A 19,640-nucleotide genomic window follows, 5' to 3' on the forward strand; every position below is an offset into this window, starting at 1 on the left:
CGGCAGTCCAGTCCTGCCCTGCTTCTGCCCGCTGCTCCGGCAGTCCAGTCCTGCCCTGCTTCTGCCCGCTGCTCCGGCAGTCCAGTCCTGCCCTGCTTCTGCCCGCTGCTCCGGCAGTCCTGTCCTGCCCTGCTTCTGCCCGCTGCTCCGGCAGTCCAGTCCTGCCCTGCTTCTGCCCGCTGCTCCGGCAGTCCAGTCCTGCCCTGCTTCTGCCCGCTGCTCCGGCAGTCCTGTCCTGCCCTGCTTCTGCCCGCTGCTCCGGCAGTCCTGTCCTGCCCTGCTTCTGCCCGCTGCTCCGGCAGTCCTGTCCTGCCCTGCTTCTGCCCGCTGCTCCGGCAGTCCTGTCCTGCCCTGCTTCTGCCCGCTGCTCCGGCAGTCCTGTCCTGCCCTGCTTCTGCCCGCTGCTCCGGCAGTCCTGTCCTGTCCTGCTTCTGCCCGCTGCTCCGGCAGTCCTGTCCTGCCCTGCTTCTGCCCGCTGCTCCGGCAGTCCTGTCCTGCCCTGCTTCTGCCCGCTGCTCCGGCAGTCCTGTCCTGCCCTGCTTCTGCCCGCTGCTCCGGAAGTCCTGTCCTGCCCTGCTTGTGCTCGCTGCTCCTGCAGCCCCGTCCTGCTCTGTTCTTGCCCACCGCTTCGGGCGTTCCCTCTCTGCTGTGGTTGTCTACCGCATCTGCGGTTCTGTGACCCAGTCTGTACTGGGTCTTAACCTTTCTGTGCTCCAGCCCGTCCTTTCGGCCAGTACCTCCCTGCCTGCATACTCGCCTGTATCCACCCATCTGCATACCTGCCGTGTTTGCTTATATCCACCAGTCTGTGCCAGCCTAACCTGCCTGTTCCTGAGTCCCAGTGTGTACTGGGTCCTATCCCGCCTGTGTTCCTACCTGCTAGTGCCTCCCTGTCTGCACTCTAGCTGCGCTTGCCTTTACCCGCCTGCCTGCATACCAGTCGTGCCTGCCTATACCCTCCAGTCTGTGCGCCAGCCTAACCAGCCTGATCCAGTAATCCCTGTGTGGGTCAACCCCCGTGTCCGGAGTTTGACCTGGAGTAGCACCTGGTCCCTCTGCCCGGTTTCTCCCTGGTGCACTGGCGTCGTATGCCGTCGTGCCATCTTGGTCGGATCGGCCAGATACTTAGTCACGCCCCTCCAGGCACTCTCCGGTTCATGGTCCAGTGGAATCACTACAATCACACGCACACGCCGCTCAGCCCGGGCGTGTGCATAACAGTAGCTTAGAAACTATTGGAATTACCCCGTGAGAAGTGTCCAGGTAGCTGAGGCCAGGCAGGTAAGGGTCTGCTTTGGCCAGCTGAAGCTCTAACAGGAGGTCACTGAGAACTTGGAATTTTGCATTGTCCTTACTGGATACCTTTGGGAAATCCTCTAGTCGTTTGAACAGGGCCTTTTCTATGGCCTCAGGACTGCCATAGCTTCTTTCTAGCCCCTTCCATGTAGCGGTGAGACCAGAGATTGGATTACTGATGTGGACAGATTTAAGTCTCTTGACCCGTTCTGTGGATTGTGGCCCAAGCCACCTGATCAGCAGGTCTAGTCTAGCTCTTCAGCGGCGGTGATTCCGAGGTCACTAATTGCGGTTTTAAAGGTACATTTCCAACCCCTACAGTCTTCAGATTGATCATCAAACTTAGTAAGACTGGTCTTAGTTAGATTACAGCGAATCATGTATCTTGCAAAACCGGACATATCATCAGTCTCTGATTTTGAAAAGACCGTTGCTGGCTGGCTAGCATTGTTCATACAGTCTGTGGTGTTATGACCTAGGAATGCAGGAAAGTATGGTGCAGCGTAGGCATTTAGTCCAGTAACCGGCTTAATGTGCTTAGTTTCTGCCACACATGGAGCTGGAACTGTGTGGCTCACAGTAATGTGATGACTTGATTGCATATTGGCCTGGTACGTTCTGCAGCACAGAGGAGGATCAGGATGAAGGGTTGGCAGCAATTGCTGGAGCCGTGGGGAGGCACTATTCTGACTTTGTACGTACTCTCTGATACGTTTAAGAGGGTCTTCGGTATCAAAATCACTTAAACTGATGCGGTCTCTTTGGCTCCCACTGATGGCTTGTTCCAGGACCTTTAACCTTGCCATGACTATGGCGTGTTCACCTTCCTTCTCTAGGGCATCTATGTGTGCTGCTTCCATTTCCATCTTTTGGCGTGCTGCGCTGGCTTCCATTTCTGCCCTTTGGCGTGCTGCGCTGGCTTCCATTTCTGCCTTTTGGCGTGCTGCGCTGGCTTCCATTTCTGCCTTTTGGCGTGCTGCGCTGGCTTCCATTTCTGCCTTTTGGCATGCTGCGCTGGCTTCCATTTCTGCCTTTTGGCGTGCTGCGCTGGCTTCCATTTCTGCCTTTTTTCCCGCCTTTCTGCGCACTGCTTCAGCTGCCTCTATTTCCATCTCAGTTTTCTTTTGAGCAAAGGCAGCTTGTACCTTAGTGGCCTCAGCTTCAGCACGTGCTCCTATAAGCTGTTCACTGAGCGTTGAAGATTTTGAAGAGCGTGACTTAGATGATCGCTTTGAACGCCTGGCTGAGCCAGAAATGCAAGATGACATCTCGGCCATTAGTGCTATTCTCGCCTCTGTCTTTGCTTTAATATCGCGCACCATGCCTTCTCTCTCAGAGTTAAGTTGAGCCTGCAGCTCTTTACAAGAAACAGAAGGGTTAATTTTTTGTAAAATGGTGGCATATTCATCTGATGTTTTTACATACAGTTGATAATCTGAAAACAGTTGTGTAAGGGCATTCTTCCTCTAACAATGGGTCTGGCAGAGACCGTGTAAACATTCCCTCAGCCATCTTAATTCACAGGGAGGAGGGAAGCTGTATAGTCTCCTATATGATGAGAGAGGATGCTCTGCTGAATGTCCTTTAGCTTTATAGAAGCTGTGGCTGCCTTTACAGATGAATCAGGGAAGTCTTTTTTACTATTTTGTCCCCATGGCCTGTGGCTGTAAATATGGCTCTGTGAGACGCTGGATCTCTTCACCTGAACTTACAATTGGCGATGGTCGCAGATAGCTTAACTTAGCTGCAGACACACACGTTGTGAAGAATCCAAAAGAGGGTTTATTTTCTTAGAGGAAACTTGTAGAAGGAATGCAACAGCAGCAGGTAAAAAAAGACTTTCTTCAGACAGACTGAAAGCACATGAGCTTCCTATGGGGCCAAGATGGAGAATGAGGCGAAGCAGGAATAAGAAAGAGATAGTGACATCACAGCCAACAGAGGGAGACAGGGAGGGGGAAGGGACAAACTTCAGGGAAAGTGAAGCTTACAGCTATGCAATACACAGCAAACCCAAAAACACATGGAAATATAATAAATGCAATACAGCAATTAAAATGTCCAGAATAACTTGTAAATGTCCCAATCATGAGACAGAATAATGACATAAAGCTTTATTTGTGGTGCTGTAGGATCTACTGTTATTACACGACACTGATGAAAGTACTGTCATTACATGGTTAATTCTGCGGTTTATTGTAATCCTTTTATGTGAAAGTTATGGGAGAATAGGCAAGTGGGCAGGGGAGAATTACAGAGGGTCAGCCCTGCAGCTGGGCAGGGGAGAGTTACAGAGGGTCAGCCCTGCAGCTGGGCAGGAGAGAGTTACAGAGGGTCAGCCCTGCAGCTGGGCAGGGGAGAGTTACAGGGGGTCAGCCCTGCAGCTGGGCAGGGGGAGAGTTACAGAGGGTCAGCCCTGCAGCTGGGCAGGGGAGAGTTACAGAGGGTCAGCCCTGCAGCTGGGCAGGAGAGAGATACAGAGGGTCAGCCCTGCAGCTGGACAGGGGAGAGTTACAGAGGGTCAGCCCTGCAGCTGGGCAGGAGAGAGTTACAGAGGATCAGACCTGCAGCTGGGCAGGGGAGAGTTACAGAGGGTCAGCCCTGCAGCTGGGCAGGGGAGAGTTACAGAGGGTCAGCCCTGCAGCTGGGCAGGGGAGAGTTACAGAGGGTCAGCCCTGCAACTGTGCAGGAGAGAGTTACAGAGGGTCAGTCCTGCAGCTGGGCAGGGGAGAGTTACAGAGGGTCAGCCCTGCAGCTGGGCAGGGGAGAGTTACAGGGGGGTCAGCCCTGCAGCTGGGCAGGGGAGAGTTACAGAGGGTCAGCCCTGCAGCTGGGCAGGGGAGAGTTACAGAGGGTCAGCCCTGCAGCTGGGCAGGGGAGAGTTACAGAGGGTCAGCCCTGCAACTGGGCAGGGGAGAATTACAGAGGGTCAGCCCTGCAGCTGGGCAGGGGAGAGTTACAGAGGGTCAGCCCTGCAGCTGGACAGGAGAGAGTTACAGAGGGTCAGCCCTGCAGCTGGGCAGGGGAGAGTTACAGAGGGTCAGCGCTGCAGCTGGGCAGGGGAGAGTTACAGAGGGTCAGCCCTGCAGCTGGACAGGAGAGAGTTACAGAGGGTCTGCGCTGCAGCTGGGCAGGGGAGAGTTACAGAGGGTCAGCCCTGCAGCAGGGCAGGGGAGAGTTACAGAGGGTCAGCCCTGCAGCTGACAGGGGAGAGTTACAGAGGGTCAGCCCTGCAGCTGGGCAGGGGAGAGTTACAGAGGGTCAGCCCTGCAGCTGGGCAGGGGAGAGTTACAGAGGGTCAGGCCTGCAACAGGGCAGGGGAGAGTTACAGAGGGTCAGCCCTGCAGCTGGGGGAGGGGGTGGAGTCTTGTTTCTAGGTGGTTTACTGTTTAGTGTAAATTGCATGTTCTCTGTGGTCATGTGTCTAATAAGTTTCAGATGGAAGTGTGAATGTGCCTCTAATAAATTGGATAAACCAAGACTGAACACAAGACCTTCACAGCCTTCTACATATCATAGGGGAGATCTCATGACACCTTCTCTCCATCTACCTGATGATCCAGAAGAACATCGGGATCTTCTTGTTTACAGTCCTGTGGAAGAAGAGGACGGGGACATCTCTCTGGTGTTGTCCTCTTACTGGATGGATCTGGAGGAAACACATACAGGGACTGAATTCATTCTTTACATACAGATAATTATAGGCCGTGTGTATTTAGTCCTGTCTATTACCTGGTGATGTGAGGGGCTGGGGAACCTCCATCATGACGTCCTTGTACAGATCTTTGTGTCCTTCTAAATACTCCCACTCCTCCATGGAGAAATAGATGGCGACATCCTGACATCTTATAGGAACCTGACACATACAATGATACAATCAACCCCCCCGATCCCTTCATAGTGTTACTGTATAATGTCCCAGCATTCCCAGCAGTGTCACCTCTCCAGTCAGCAGCGCAATCATCTTGTAGGTGAGTTCTAGGATCTTCTGGTCATTGATGTCCTCATGTATCAGGGGGTGAGGTGGAGGCCCCGTGATTGGGCTCAGGGGTCTTCCCCATCCCTCAGACACAGGGGTCTGACAGCGCTCACTAGAGGTCTTCTTCACTACTATGTAATCCTGATTATGGAGAGACACATTAATAAATCTCACTACAGACATTTCCAGAGTCCTTACCTCTCCAGTTCTGTCCATCTGTTATTCCCATAGATAAGAATGATGTAATGTGACGTCATCAGAATCTCTCACCTCTCCAGTAAGCCGGAAGAGGATCTCTAGGGTGAGGTGTAATATCCTCTCCGCCATCTTGTCCCTGTCCCTATCCATCCTTGTAGGGTCAATCAGGAAAATTCTATTAAATAGAAGATCTCCACGGAGAAGATGCGATATTGTAGAGACCTGAATGGGGAGAAGATGACGATGTAACATCATAAAGATCCCATGTAAGAAATCTCCGGAACTGTTACAGGCTTCACATGATCACTACATCCAGTCATGGCCCCGTCCTGCCCCCGGTATAACACACAATCACATTATAGTCACATACAGAGATTTTTCAAAGGCTCAGCACTGAGGGGGTTAATGTCCCTGCTTCCTCATTACCGGTCACCAGAGCAGAGTCCCGACGCTTCCCCCAGGACTGAGTCCTGTCCCCTCTATCACGCAGTCCCTGCTCCCTCATTACCGGTCCCCAGTGCAGAGTCCCGATGCTTCCCCCAGGACTGAGTCCTGTCCCCTCTATCACACAGTCCCCGCTCCCTCATTACCGGTCCCCAGTGCAGAGTCCCGATGCTTCCCCCAGGACTCAGTCCTGTCCCCTCTATCACACAGTCCCTGCTCCCTCATTACCGGTCCCCAGGACTGAGTCCTGTCCCCCCTATCACACAGTCCCTGCTCCGTCATTACCGATCCCCAGTGCAGAGTCCCGGTGCTTCCTCCAGGACTGAGTCCTGTTCCCTCTATCACACAGTCCCTGCTCCCTCATTACCGGTCCCCAGTGCAGAGTCCCGGTGCTTCCCCCAGAACTGAGTCCTGTCCCTTCTATCACACAGTCCCTGCTCCCTCATTACCGGTCCCCAGTGCAGAGTCCAGGTGCTTCCCCCAGGATTGAGTCCTGTCCCCTGTATCACACAGTCCCTGCTCCCTCATTACCGCTCCCCAGTGTAGAGTCCCGGTGCTTCCCCCAGGACTGAGTCCTATCCCCTCTATCACACAGTCCCTGCTCCCTCATTACCGGTCCCCAGTGCAGAGTCCCGGTGCTTCCCCTAGGACTGAGTCCTGTCCCCTCTATCACACAGTCCCTGCTCCCTCATTACCGGTCCCCAGTGTAGAGTCCCGGTGCTTCCCCCCAGGAATGAGTCCTGTCCCCTCTATCACACAGTCCCTGCTCCCTCATTACCGGTCCCCAGTGCAGAGTCCCGGTGCTTCCTCCAGGACTGAGTCCTGTCCCCTCTATCACACAGTCCCTGCTCCCTCATTACCGGTCCCCAGTGCAGAGTCCCAGTGCTTCCCCCAGGACTGAGTCCTGTCCCCTCTATCACACAGTCCCTGCTCCCTCATTACCGGTCCCCAGTGCAGAGTCCCGGTGCTTCCTCCAGGACTGAGTCCTGTCTCCTCTATCACACAGTCCCTGCTCCCTCATTACCGGTCCCCAGTGTAGAGTACCGGTGCTTCCCCCAGGACAGAGTCCTGTCCCCTCTATCACACAGTCCCTGCTCCCTCATTACCGGTCCCCAGTGTAGAGCTGCATATCCTGCTACATGTTCACAGACTTTCCAGTGGAAAAGCCAAACTTCACATGCCAGAAATGCAAGCTTGTGTCCCTGTTGGAGGAAAAGTTGCGAAATCTAGAAGAGAGGTTAACTACCTTGAAAATCATTAAGGAAGGTGAAGAGTTCTTAGACAGAGTAGAATTATCTCTTCATGATTCAGAAAGAGAAGAAATTCGAACTGCACCTGACGAAACAGAGGAATGGAAGCATGTGACCCATAGAAGCAGGAGGATCGAGAGGCAGTCAGCACCCATACTGCTCAGGAACCAGTACCAGGCTCTCACGCAGGAGAACCATGAAGAAATACAGCAAAATAAGACTTTGCCAGCAATGAATAACCTTGTAAGCCCTCAGAATCCTCCTGGATGGAGAAAGAAGAATGTAGTGAAGAAAAAACGGAGAGTGGTGGTCATGGGGGATTCCCTGTTAAGAGGAACAGAGGCCGCTATCTGCAGACCAGACATAACCTCAAGAGAAATGTGCTGTCTTCCAGGAGCAAAAATTAAAGATGTGTCTGACAGGATATCAAGACTCTTCAGACCTACAGATCACTACCCATTCCTGCTAATACATGTGGGGACAAATGACACCGCAAGAAAGGACCTGGAAACCATCTGCAGTGACTTTGAAGACTTAGGCAAGAAAGTGAAAGAATTGGGAGCGCAGGTGGTCTTCTCATCCATCCTCCCAGTGGATGGCCATGGAACAATGAGGTGGAATAAGATTCTACAGGTGAACAACTGGCTACGTCGATGGTGCCGTCAACAAGGATTTGGATTTCTGGATCACGGAATGAATTACCTATACGATGGACTACTTGCTAGAGATGGGGTGCACCTTACGAAGACTGGAAAACATGTATTTGGAAGTCGCCTTGCTACACTCATCAGAAGAGCTTTAAACTAGAACAATGTGGGAAGGGAAGCAAAAGGCCAGAAAAAGCCATACAGCTGACAAATACTATTGAGATCTCTGCTACTGGAAGTGGAAAGGAAGAACAAAGACAAAACAATTTAAATAATAAAAATATGGGAGAAAGAGAAACCAATCACAAACTAAAATGTTTTTATACAAATGCACAAAGCATGGGCAACAAACAAGGAGAATTGGAACTACTAATGCAGGAAAAGGAATATGATGTCATTGGAATCACTGAAACTTGGTGGGACGATACACATGATTGGAATAAAAGGCTAAAAGGATACAACTTATTTGCAAGAAACAGACTTGATAAACGAGGAGGAGGTGTTGCATTGTATGTTAGAAAAGCGTATATCTGCACAGAGATTGAAGCTTCAGAGACTGGGAGTTCTGTGGAAACTGTTTGGGTAAGAATACAAGGAGAGAACAACGGAAAGGACACCATTGTAGGCATTTACTACAGGCCACCTGGGCAAGCTGAAGATATGGATGAACTCTTTATGTATCAAATGACCAAGTTCTCCAAAAAATATGACGTAGTGGTCATGGGAGATTTCAACTATCCAGACATTTGTTGGGAATCTCTCTCAAGTAAAACTAACAGGTCAAGAAAATTCTTATCCTCTCTTGCTGACAACTTTATCTTCCAAAAGGTAGGGGAGAAAACAAGGGGATCTGCTACTTTGGATCTAATCCTTATAAACAAGGAGGAAATGGTTGAGGAGGTAAAGGTGGCTGGGACCCTAGGAGGCAGCGATCATGCTATTATAGAATTTTGGATAACTAGAGGAGGAAGACATGTGAAGACTCAAACTTCAAGGTTAGATTTTAGAAAGGCAGATTTTAAGAGACTCAGAAAGAGAATAGGAGGGATCCAATGGCTGGATGTCCTTAAGGACAAAAATGTCCAGGAAGGATGGGAAATTTTTAAAAATGAGATTCTCAAAGCACAATCGTTAACAATCCCGAAAAGTAGGAAGAATGAGAAGCATTTAAGGAAACCAGGATGGATGAACACAGAACTTAAACACATGCTAAAAAGAAAGAAAGAAATGTTTATTAAATGGAAAGAGGGAGGCATATCTAAAGAAGATTATAATGCAGTCTGCAGATCCTGCAGGGCACGTATCAGGGTAGCTAAAGCTGACAATGAATTAAGGCTTGCAAGAGATGTCAAAAGCAATAAAAAAGGATTTTGGGGGTATGTCAAAAGTAAAAGAAAAGTCAAAGATGCTATAGGATTTTTACAGGATGAAAATGGAGAAATGGTAAGAGAGGATGTTGAGAAGGCCGAACTTTTTAATTCCTATTTTGCATCTGTTTTCTCTCAGAAAGAAAATGTAACATCAACTGATCTTCACTGTCCTTTTAAAGGAATAGAGGAATCCAAGTTATCTGTAAACAGAAAGATTGTGAGGGAATATTTAGCTAACATAAATGAGTTCAAGTCTCCAGGTCCAGATGAATTACACCCCAGAGTACTGAAGGAGATCGTAGAAGAAATTTTAGAACCACTCTCCATAATCTTTGAAAATTCTTGGAGAACAGGAGAAGTCCCAGAAGACTGGAGAAGAGCAAATGTTGTTCCTATCTTCAAAAAGGGGAAGAAGGTGGACCCAGGGAACTATAGGCCGGTGAGTCTGACTTCTATACCAGGAAAGATCTTTGAACAAATTATTAAACAACATGTATGTAAGTACATGGATAAGAATGAAGTGATTAACCAGAGTCAGCATGGGTTTGTAACTAACAAGTCATGTCAGACTAACTTAATTTCCTTCTATGACAGAATCACTGACTGGGTGGATCAGGGAAATGCTGTAGATATAGTATATCTTGACTTCAGCAAAGCATTTGACAAAGTATCTCACACCATCCTTATTGAAAAAATGACCAAGTATGCAATGGACCAGGCAACTGTTAGGTGGATTCATAACTGGCTTAGTGATCGGACTCAAAGGGTGGTTGTAAATGGCTTCACATCCAGCTGGATGAATGTCTCAAGTGGGGTACCACAGGGCTCCGTCCTGGGACCTGTATTGTTCAACATCTTTATCAATGATTTAGATGAAGGAATTGAGGGTAAACTGATTAAATTTGCTGATGACACAAAGCTAGGAGGGATAGCTAATACTAGAGAAGAGAGAGAGAGGATTCAAAAAGACCTAAATAAACTGGAGCAGTGGGCAGCAACCAACAGAACAGTTTTTAACAGGGAAAAATGCAAAGTACTACATCTGGGCAATAAAAATGAAAAAAGCATATACAGAATGGGAGGAAAAGAGCTAAGCAACAGTACATGTGAAAAAGACTTAGGTATACTAATAGATCATAGACTGAACATGAGTCAACAGTGTGATGCAGCAGCAAAAAAGGCAAATACAATTCTGGGATGTATTAACAGAAGCATACAGTCTAGATCACGTGAAGTCATTATCGGTCTTTACTCCTCTTTGGTCAGACCTCATCTGGAATACTGTGTACAGTTTTGGGCACCACATTTTAAAAAAGACATAGACAAACTGGAGCAAGTTCAGAGAAGAGCGACCAGAATGGTGACTGGTCTGCAAACCATGTCCTATGAGGAACGGTTGCAGGATTTGGGAATGTTTAGCTTGCAAAAAAGAAGACTGAGAGGAGACTTAATAGCTGTCTACAAATATGTCAAGGGCTGTCACATTGTAGAAGGATCATCTTTATTCTCATTTGCACAAGGAAAGACTAGAAGCAATGGGATGAAACTAAATGGGAGGAGACACAGATTAGATATTAGAAAAAACTTTTTGACAGTTAGGGTGATTAATGAGTGGAACAGGCTGCCACGAAAGGTGGTGAGTTCCCCTTCAATGGACGTCTTCAAACAGAGGCTGGACAGACATCTGTCTGAGATGATCTAGTGAATCCTGCTTTGAGCAGGGGGTTGGACCAGATGACCCAGGAGGTCCCTTCCAACTCTACCATTCTATGATTCTATGAGTCCCGATGCTTCCCCCAGGACTGAGTCCTGTCCTCTCTATCACACAGTCCCTGCTCCCTCATTACCGGTCTCCAGTGCAGAGTCCCGGTGCTTCCCCCAGGACTGAGTCCTGTCCCCTCTATCACACAGTCCCTGCTCCCTCATTACCGGTCCCCAGTGTAGAGTCCCGGTGCTTCCCCCAGGACTGAGTCCTGTACCCTCTATCACACAGTCCCTGCTCCCTAATTACCGGTCCCCAGTGCAGAGTCCCGTGCTTCCCCCAGGACTGAGTCCTGTCCCCTCTATCACACAGTCCCTGCTCCCTCATTACCGGTCCCCAGTGCAGAGACCCGGTGCTTCCTCCAGGACTGAGTCCTGTCCCCTCTATCACACAGTCCCTGCTCCCTCATTACCGGTCCCCAGTGTAGAGTCCCGGTGCTTCCTCCAGGACTGAGTCCTATCCCCTCTATCAGACAGTCCCTGCTCCCTCATTACCGGTCCCCAGTGCAGAGTCCCGGTGCTTCCTCCAGGGCAGAGTCCTGTCTCCTCTATCACACAGTCCCTGCTCCCTCATTACCGGTCCCCAGTGTAGAGTCCCGGTGCTTCCCCTAGGACAGAGTCCTGTCCCCTCTATCACACAGTCCCTGCTCCCTCATTACCGGTCCCCAGTGTAGAATCCCGGTGCTTCCCCCAGGACTGAGTCCTGTCCTCTCTATCACACAGTCCTTGCTCCCTCATTACCGGTCCCCAGTGTAGAGTCCCTGTGCTTCCTCCAGGACTGAGTCCTGTCCCCTCTATCACACAGTCCCTGTTCCCTCATTACCGGTCCCCAGTGCAGAGTCCCGGTGCTTCCCCCAGGACTGAGTCCTGTCCCCTCTATCACACAGTCCCTGCTCCCTCATTACCGGTCCCCAGTGGAGAGTCCCGGTGCTTCCCCCAGGACTGAGTCCTGTCCCCTCTATCACACAGTCCCTGCTCCCTCATTACCGGTCCCCAGTGCAGAGTCCCGTGCTTCCCCCAGGACTGAGTCCTGTCCCCTCTATCACACAGTCCCTGCTCCCTCATTACCGGAACCCAGTGCAGAGACCCGGTGCTTCCTCCAGGACTGAGTCCTGTCCCCTCTATCACACAGTCCCTGCTCCCTCATTACCGGTCCCCAGTGTAGAGTCCCGGTGCTTCCTCCAGGACTGAGTCCTGTCCCCTCTATCACACAGTCCCTGCTCCCTCATTACCGGTCTCCAGTGTAGAGTCCCGGTGCTTCCCCCAGGACTGAGTCCTGTCCCCTCTATCACACAGTCCCTGCTCCCTCATTACCGGTCTCCAGTGCAGAGTCCCGGTGCTTCCCCCAGGACTGAGTCCTGTCCCCTCTATCACACAGTCCCTGCTCCCTCATTACCGGTCCCCAGTGTAGAGTCCCGGTGCTTCCTCCAGGACTGAGTCCTGTCCCCTCTATCACACAGTCCCTGCTCCCTCATTACCGGTCTCCAGTGTAGAGTCCCGGTGCTTCCCCCAGGACTGAGTCCTGTCCCCTCTATCACACAGTCCCTGCTCCCTCATTACCGGTCCCCAGTGTAGAGTCCCGGTGCTTCCCCCAGGACGGAGTCCTGTCCTCTCTATCACACAGTCCCTGCTCCCTCATTACCGGTCCCCAGTGCAGAGTCCCGGTGCTTCCCCCAGGACTGAGTCCTGTCCCCTCTATCACACAGTCCCTGCTCCCTCATTACCGGTCCCCAGTGTAGAGTCCCGGTGCTTCCTCCAGGACTGAGTCCTGTCCCCTCTATCACACAGTCCCTGTTCCCTCATTACCGGTCCCCAGTGCAGAGTCCCGGTGCTTCCCCCAGGACTGAGTCCTGTCCCCTCTATCACACAGTCCCTGCTCCCTCATTACCGGTCTCCAGTGCAGAGTCCCGGTGCTTCCCCCAGGACTGAGTCCTGTCCCCTCTATCACACAGTCCCTGCTCCCTCATTACCGGTCCCCAGTGTAGAGTCCCGGTGCTTCCTCCAGGACTGAGTCCTGTCCCCTCTATCACACAGTCCCTGCTCCCTCATTATCGGTCTCCAGTGTAGAGTCCTGGTGCTTCCCCCAGGACTGAGTCCTGTCCCCTCTATCACACAGTCCCTGCTCCCTCATTACCGGTCCCCAGTGCAGAGTCCCGGTGCTTCCCCCAGGACTGAGTCCTGTCCCCTCTATCACACAGTCCCTGCTCCCTCATTACCGGTCCCCAGTGTAGAGTCCCGGTGCTTCCCCCAGGACTGAGTCCTGTCCTCTCTATCACACAGTCCCTGCTCCCTCATTACCGGTCCCCAGTGTAGAGTCCCGCTGCTTCCCCCAGGACTGAGTCCTGTCCCCTCTATCACACAGTCCCTGCTCCCTCATTACCGGTCTCCAGTGCAGAGTCCCGGTGCTTCCCCCAGAACTGAGTCCTGTCCCCTCTATCACACAGTCCCTGCTCCCTCATTACCGGTCCCCAGTGCAGAGTCCCGGTGCTTCCCCCAGGACTGAGTCCTGTCCCCTCTATCACACAGTCCCTGCTCCCTCATTACCGGTCCCCAGTGTAGAGTCCCGGTGCTTCCCCCAGGACTGAGTCCTGTCCTCTCTATCACACAGTCCCTGCTCCCTCATTACCGGTCCCCAGTGTAGAGTCCCGCTGCTTCCCCCAGGACTGAGTCCTGTCCCCTCTATCACACAGTCCCTGCTCCCTCATTACCGGTCCCCAGTGTAGAGTCCCGGTGCTTCCCCCAGGACTGAGTCCGGTCCCCTCTATCACACAGTCCCTGCTCCCTCATTACCGGTCCCCAGTGGAGAGTCCCGGTGCTTCCCCCAGGACTGAGTCCTGTCCCCTCTATCACACAGTCCCTGCTCCCTCATTACCGGTCCCCAGTGCAGAGTCGCGGTGCTTCCCCCAGGACTGAGTCCTGTCCCCTCTATCACACAGTCCCTGCTCCCTCATTACCGGTCCCCAGTGCAGAGTCCCGGTGCTTCCCCCCAGGACTGAGTCCTGTCCCCTCTATCACACAATCCCTGCTCCCTCATTACCGGTCCCCAGTGCAGAGTCCCGGTGCTTCCTGCAGGACTGAGTCCTGTCCCCTCTATCACACAGTCCCTGCTCCCTCATTACCGGTCCCCAGTGTAGAGTCCCAGTGCTTCCCCCAGGACTGAGTCCTGTCCCCTCTATCACACAGTCCCTGCTCCCTCATTACCGGTCCCCAGTGCAGAGTCCCGGTGCTTCCCCCAGGACTGAGTCCTGTCCCCTCTATCACACAGTCCCTGCTCCCTCATTACCGGTCCCCAGTGTAGAGTCCAGGTGCTTCCTCCAGGACTGAGTCCTGTCCCCTCTATCACACAGTCCCTGCTCCCTCATTACCGGTCCCCAGTGTAGAGTCCCGGTGCTTCCCCCAGGACTGAGTCCTGTGCCCTCTATCACACAGTCCCTGCTCCCTCATTACCGGTCCCCAGTGCAGAGTCCCGATGCTTCCCCCAGGACTGAGTCCTGTCCCCTCTATCACACAGTCCCTGCTCCCTCATTACCGGTCCCCAGTGTAGAGTCCCGGTGCTTCCTCCAGGACTGAGTCCTGTCCCCCCTATCACACAGTCCCTGCTCCCTCATTACCGGTCCCCAGTGTAGAGTCCCGGTGCTTCCCCCAGTACTGAGTCCTGTCCCCTCATTACCGGTCCCCAGTGTAGAGTCCCGGTGCTTCTTCCAGGACTGAGTCCTGTCCCCTCTATCACACAGTCCCTGCTCCCTCATTACCGGTCCCCAGTGCAGAGTCCCGGTGCTTCCCCCAGGACTGAGTCCTGTCCCCTCTATCACACAGTCCCTGCTCCCTCATTACCGGTCCCCAGTGCAGACTCCCGGTGCTTCCTCCAGGACTGAGTCCTGTCCCCTCTATCACACAGTCCCTGCTCCCTCATTACCGGTCCCCAGTGTAGAGTCCCGGTGCTTCCTCCAGGACTGAGTCCTGTCTCCTCTATCACACAGTCCCTGCTCCCTCATTACCAGTCCCCAGTGTAGAGTCCCGGTGCTTCCTCCAGGACTGAGTCCTGTCCCCTCTATCACACAGTCCCTGCTCCCTCATTACCGGTCCCCAGTGCAGAGTCCCGGTGCTTCCTCCAGGACTGAGTCCTGTCCCCTCTATCACACAGTCCCTGCTCCCTCATTACCGGTCCCCAGTGTAGAGTCCCGATGCTTCCTCCAGGACTGAGTCCTGTCCCCTCTATCACACAGTCCCTGCTCCCTCATTACCGGTCCCCAGTGTAGAGTCCCGGTGCTTCCTCCAGGACTGAGTCCTGTCCCCTCTATCACACAGTCCCTGCTCCCTCATTACCGGTCCCCAGTGTAGAGTCCCGGTGCTTCCCCCAGGACTGAGTCCTGTCCCCTCTATCACACAGTCCCTGCTCCCTCAATACCGGTCCCCAGTGTAGAGTCCCGGTGCTTCCTCCAGGACTGAGTCCTGTCCCCTCTATCACACAGTCCCTGCTCCCTCATTACCGGTCCCCAGTGTAGAGTCCCGGTGCTTCCTCCAGGACTGAGTCCTGTCCCCTCTATCACACAGTCCCTGCTCCCTCATTACCGGTCCCCAGTGTAGAGTCCCGGTGCTTCCCCCAGGACTGAGTCCTGTCCCCTCTATCACACAGTCCCTGCTCCCTCATTACCGGTCCCCAGTGTAGAGACCCGGTGCTTCCCCCAGGACTGAGTCCTGTCCCCTCTATCACACAGTCCCTGCTCCCTCATTATCGGTCCCCAGTGTAGAGTCCCGGTGCTTCCCCCAGGACTGAGTCCTGTCCCCTCTATCACACAGTCCCTGCTCCCTCATTACCGGTCCCCAGTGTAGAGTCCCGGTGCTTCCCCCAGGACTGAGTCCTGTCCCCTCTATCACACAGTCCCTGCTCCCTCATTACCGGTCCCCAGTGCAGAGTCCCGGTGCTTCCCCCAGGACTGAGTCCTGTCCCCTCTATCACACAGTCCCTGCTCCCTCATTACCGGTCCCCAGTGTAGAGTCCAGGTGCTTCCTCCAGGACTGAGTCCTGTCCCCTCTATCACACAGTCCCTGCTCCCTCATTACCGGTCCCCAGTGTAGAGTCCCGGTGCTTCCCCCAGGACTGAGTCCTGTGCCCTCTATCACACAGTCCCTGCTCCCTCATTACCGGTCCCCAGTGCAGAGTCCCGATGCTTCCCCCAGGACTGAGTCCTGTCCCCTCTATCACACAGTCCCTGCTCCCTCATTACCGGTCCCCAGTGTAGAGTCCCGGTGCTTCCTCCAGGACTGAGTCCTGTCCCCCCTATCACACAGTCCATGCTCCCTCATTACCGGTCCCCAGTGCAGAGTCCCGATGCTTCCCCCAGGACTGAGTCCTGTCCCCTCTATCACACAGTCCCTGCTCCCTCATTACCGGTCACCAGCGCAGAGTCCCGGTGCTTCCACCAGGACTGAGTCCTGTCCCCTCTATCACACAGTCCTTGCTCCCTCATTACCGGTCCCCAGTGCAGAGTCCCGGTGCTTCCCCCAGGACTGAGTCCTGTCCCCTCTATCACACAGTCCCTGCTCCCTCATTACTGGTCCCCAGTGCAGAGTCCCGGTGCTTCCCCCAGGACTGAGTCCTGTCCCCTCTATCACACAGTCCCTGCTCCCTCATTACCGGTCCCCAGTGCAGAGTCCCGGTGCTTCCCCCAGGACTGAGTCCTGTCCCCTCTATCACACAGTCCCTGCTCCCTCATTACTGGTCCCCAGTGCAGAGTCCCGGTGCTTCCCCCAGGACTGAGTCCTGTCCCCTCTATCACACAGTCCCTGCTCCCTCATTACCGATCCCCAGTGCAGAGTCCCGGTGCTTCCTCCAGGACTGAGTCCTGTCCCCTCTATCACACAGTCCCTGCTCCCTCATTACCGGTCCCCAGTGTAGAGTCCCGGTGCTTCCCCCAGGACTGAGTCCTGTCCTCTCTATCACACAGTCCCTGCTCCCTCATTACCAGTCCCCAGTGTAGAGTCCCGGTGCTTCCTCCAGGACTGAGTCCTGTCCCCTCTATCACACAGTCCCTGCTCCCTCATTACCGGTCCCCAGTGCAGAGTCCCGGTGCTTCCTCCAGGACTGAGTCCTGTCCCCTCTATCACACAGTCCCTGCTCCCTCATTACCGGTCCCCAGTGTAGAGTCCCGGTGCTTCCTCCAGGACTGAGTCCTGTCCCCTCTATCACACAGTCCCTGCTCCCTCATTACCGGTCCCCAGTGTAGAGTCCCAGTGCTTCCTCCAGGACTGAGTCCTGTCCCCTCTATCACACAGTCCCTGCTCCCTCATTACCGGTCCCCAGTGTAGAGTCCCGGTGCTTCCCCCAGGACTGAGTCCTGTCCCCTCTATCACACAGTCCCTGCTCCCTCATTACCGGTCCCCAGTGTAGAGTCCCGGTGCTTCCTCCAGGACTGAGTCCTGTCCCCTCTATCACACAGTCCCTGCTCCCTCATTACCGGTCCCCAGTGTAGAGTCCCGGTGCTTCCTCCAGGACTGAGTCCTGTCCCCTCTATCACACAGTCCCTGCTCCCTCATTACCGGTCCCCAGTGTAGAGTCCCGGTGCTTCCCCCAGTACTGAGTCCTGTCCCCTCATTACCGGTCCCCAGTGTAGAGTCCCGGTGCTTCCCCCAGGACTGAGTCCTGTCCCCTCTATCACACAGTCCCTGCTCCCTCATTACCGGTCCCCAGTGCAGAGTCCCGGTGCTTCCTCCAGGACTGAGTCCTGTCCCCTCTATCACACAGTCCCTGCTCCCTCATTACCGGTCCCCAGTGCAGAGTCCCGGTGCTTCCCCCAGGACTGAATCCTGTCCCCTCTATCACACAGTCCCTGCTCTCTCATTACCGGTCCCCAGTGCAGAGTCCCGGTGCTTCCCCCAGGACTGAGTCCTGTCCCCTCTATCACACAGTCCCTGCTCCCTCATTACCGGTCCCCAGTGCAGAGTCCCGGTGCTTCCCCCAGGACTGAGTCCTGTCCCCTCTATCACACAGTCCCTGCTCCCTCATTACCGGTCCCCAGTGCAGAGCCCCGGTGCTTCCCCCAGGACTGAGTCCTGTCCCCTCTATCACACAGTCCCTGCTCCCTCATTACCGGTCCCCAGTGCAGAGTCCCGGTGCTTCCCCCAGGACTGAGTCCTGTCCCCTCTATCACACAGTCCCTGCTCCCTCATTACCGGTCCCCAGTGCAGAGTCCCGGTGCTTCCCCCAGGACTGAGTCCTGTCCCCTCTATCACACAGTCCCTGCTCTCTCATTACAGGTCCCCAGTGCAGAGTCCCGGTGCTTCCCCCAGGACTGAGTCCTGTCCCCTCTATCACACAGTCCCTGCTCCCTCATTACCGGTCCCCAGTGCAGAGTCCCGGTGCTTCCCCCAGGACTGAGTCCTGTCCCCTCTATCACACAGTCCCTGCTCCCTCATTACCGGTCCCCAGTGCAGAGCCCCGGTGCTTCCCCCAGGACTGAGTCCTGTCCCCTCTATCACACAGTCCCTGCTCCCTCATTACCGGTCCCCAGTGCAGAGTCCCGGTGCTTCCCCCAGGACTGAGTCCTGTCCCCTCTATCACACAGTCCCTGCTCCCTCATTACCGGTCCCCAGTGCAGAGTCCCGGTGCTTCCCCCAGGACTGAGTCCTGTCCCCTCTATCACACAGTCCCTGCTCCCTCATTACCGGTCCCCAGTGCAGAGTCCCCGTGCTTCCCCCAGGACTGAGTCCTGTCCCCTCTATCACACAGTCCCTGCTCCCTCATTACCGGTCCCCAGTGTAGAGTCCCGGTGCTTCCTCCAGTACTGAGTCCTGTCCCCTCATTACCGATCCCCAGTGTAGAGTCCCGGTGCTTCCTCCAGGACTGAGTCCTGTCTCCTCTATCACACAGTCCCTGCTCCCTCATTACCAGTCCCCAGTGTAGAGTCCCGGTGCTTCCTCCAGGACTGAGTCCTGTCCCCTCTATCACACAGTCCCTGCTCCCTCATTACCGGTCCCCAGTGCAGAGTCCCGGTGCTTCCTCCAGGACTGAGTCCTGTCCCCTCTATCACACAGTCCCTGCTCCCTCATTACCGGTCCCCAGTGTAGAGTCCCGGTGCTTCCTCCAGGACTGAGTCCAGTCCCCTCTATCACACAGTCCCTGCTCCCTCATTACCGGTCCCCAGTGTAGAGTCCCGGTGCTTCCTCCAGGACTGAGTCCTGTCCCCTCTATCACACAGTCCCTGCTCCCTCATTACCGGTCCCCAGTGTAGAGTCCCGGTGCTTCCCCCAGGACTGAGTCCTGTCCCCTCTATCACACAGTCCCTGCTCCCTCAATACCGGTCCCCAGTGTAGAGTCCCGGTGCTTCCTCCAGGACTGAGTCCTGTCCCCTCTATCACACAGTCCCTGCTCCCTCATTACCGGTCTCCAGTGTAGAGTCCCGGTGCTTCCTCCAGGACTGAGTCCTGTCCCCTCTATCACACAGTCCCTGCTCCCTCATTACCGGTCCCCAGTGTAGAGTCCCGGTGCTTCCCCCAGTACTGAGTCCTGTCCCCTCATTACCGGTCCCCAGTGTAGAGTCCCGGTGCTTCCCCCAGGACTGAGTCCTGTCCCCTCTATCACACAGTCCCTGCTCCCTCATTACCGGTCCCCAGTGTAGAGTCCCGGTGCTTCCTCCAGGACTGAGTCCTGTCCCCTCTATCACACAGTCCCTGCTCCCTCATTACCAGTCCCCAG

The 19,640-nt window shown here is 54.2% G+C and overlaps 2 protein-coding genes across 2 annotated transcripts in view; one reads left to right on the top strand and one right to left on the bottom strand.

Moving 5' to 3' along the window:
* The window catches only part of LOC141270719 (uncharacterized), a 477,393-nt gene that overhangs the window by 404,921 nt on the left and 52,832 nt on the right, over positions 1–19,640 (top strand). The gene's annotated exons all lie outside the window — the stretch shown is intronic.
* Positions 1–19,640, bottom strand: part of LOC141270734 (uncharacterized) — a 48,483-nt gene that overhangs the window by 18,844 nt on the left and 9,999 nt on the right. Inside the window, exons 2-5 of the mRNA XM_073680829.1 lie at positions 5,546–5,695; positions 5,237–5,416; positions 5,029–5,152; positions 4,848–4,945 (exon numbers count right to left, since the gene is read on the bottom strand). Of these exons, the coding sequence (XP_073536930.1) occupies positions 4,848–4,945; positions 5,029–5,152; positions 5,237–5,416; positions 5,546–5,623 (480 nt within the window). The 5' untranslated portion in view covers positions 5,624–5,695. The remainder of the gene's footprint in view (positions 1–4,847; positions 4,946–5,028; positions 5,153–5,236; positions 5,417–5,545; positions 5,696–19,640) is intronic.

Source organism: Phyllobates terribilis, unplaced genomic scaffold, assembly GCF_046119375.1.
Source record: "Phyllobates terribilis strain yellow unplaced genomic scaffold, ASM4611937v1 Scaffold_5__5_contigs__length_657084704, whole genome shotgun sequence".
NCBI classification, from domain to species: Eukaryota; Metazoa; Chordata; class Amphibia; order Anura; family Dendrobatidae; genus Phyllobates; species Phyllobates terribilis.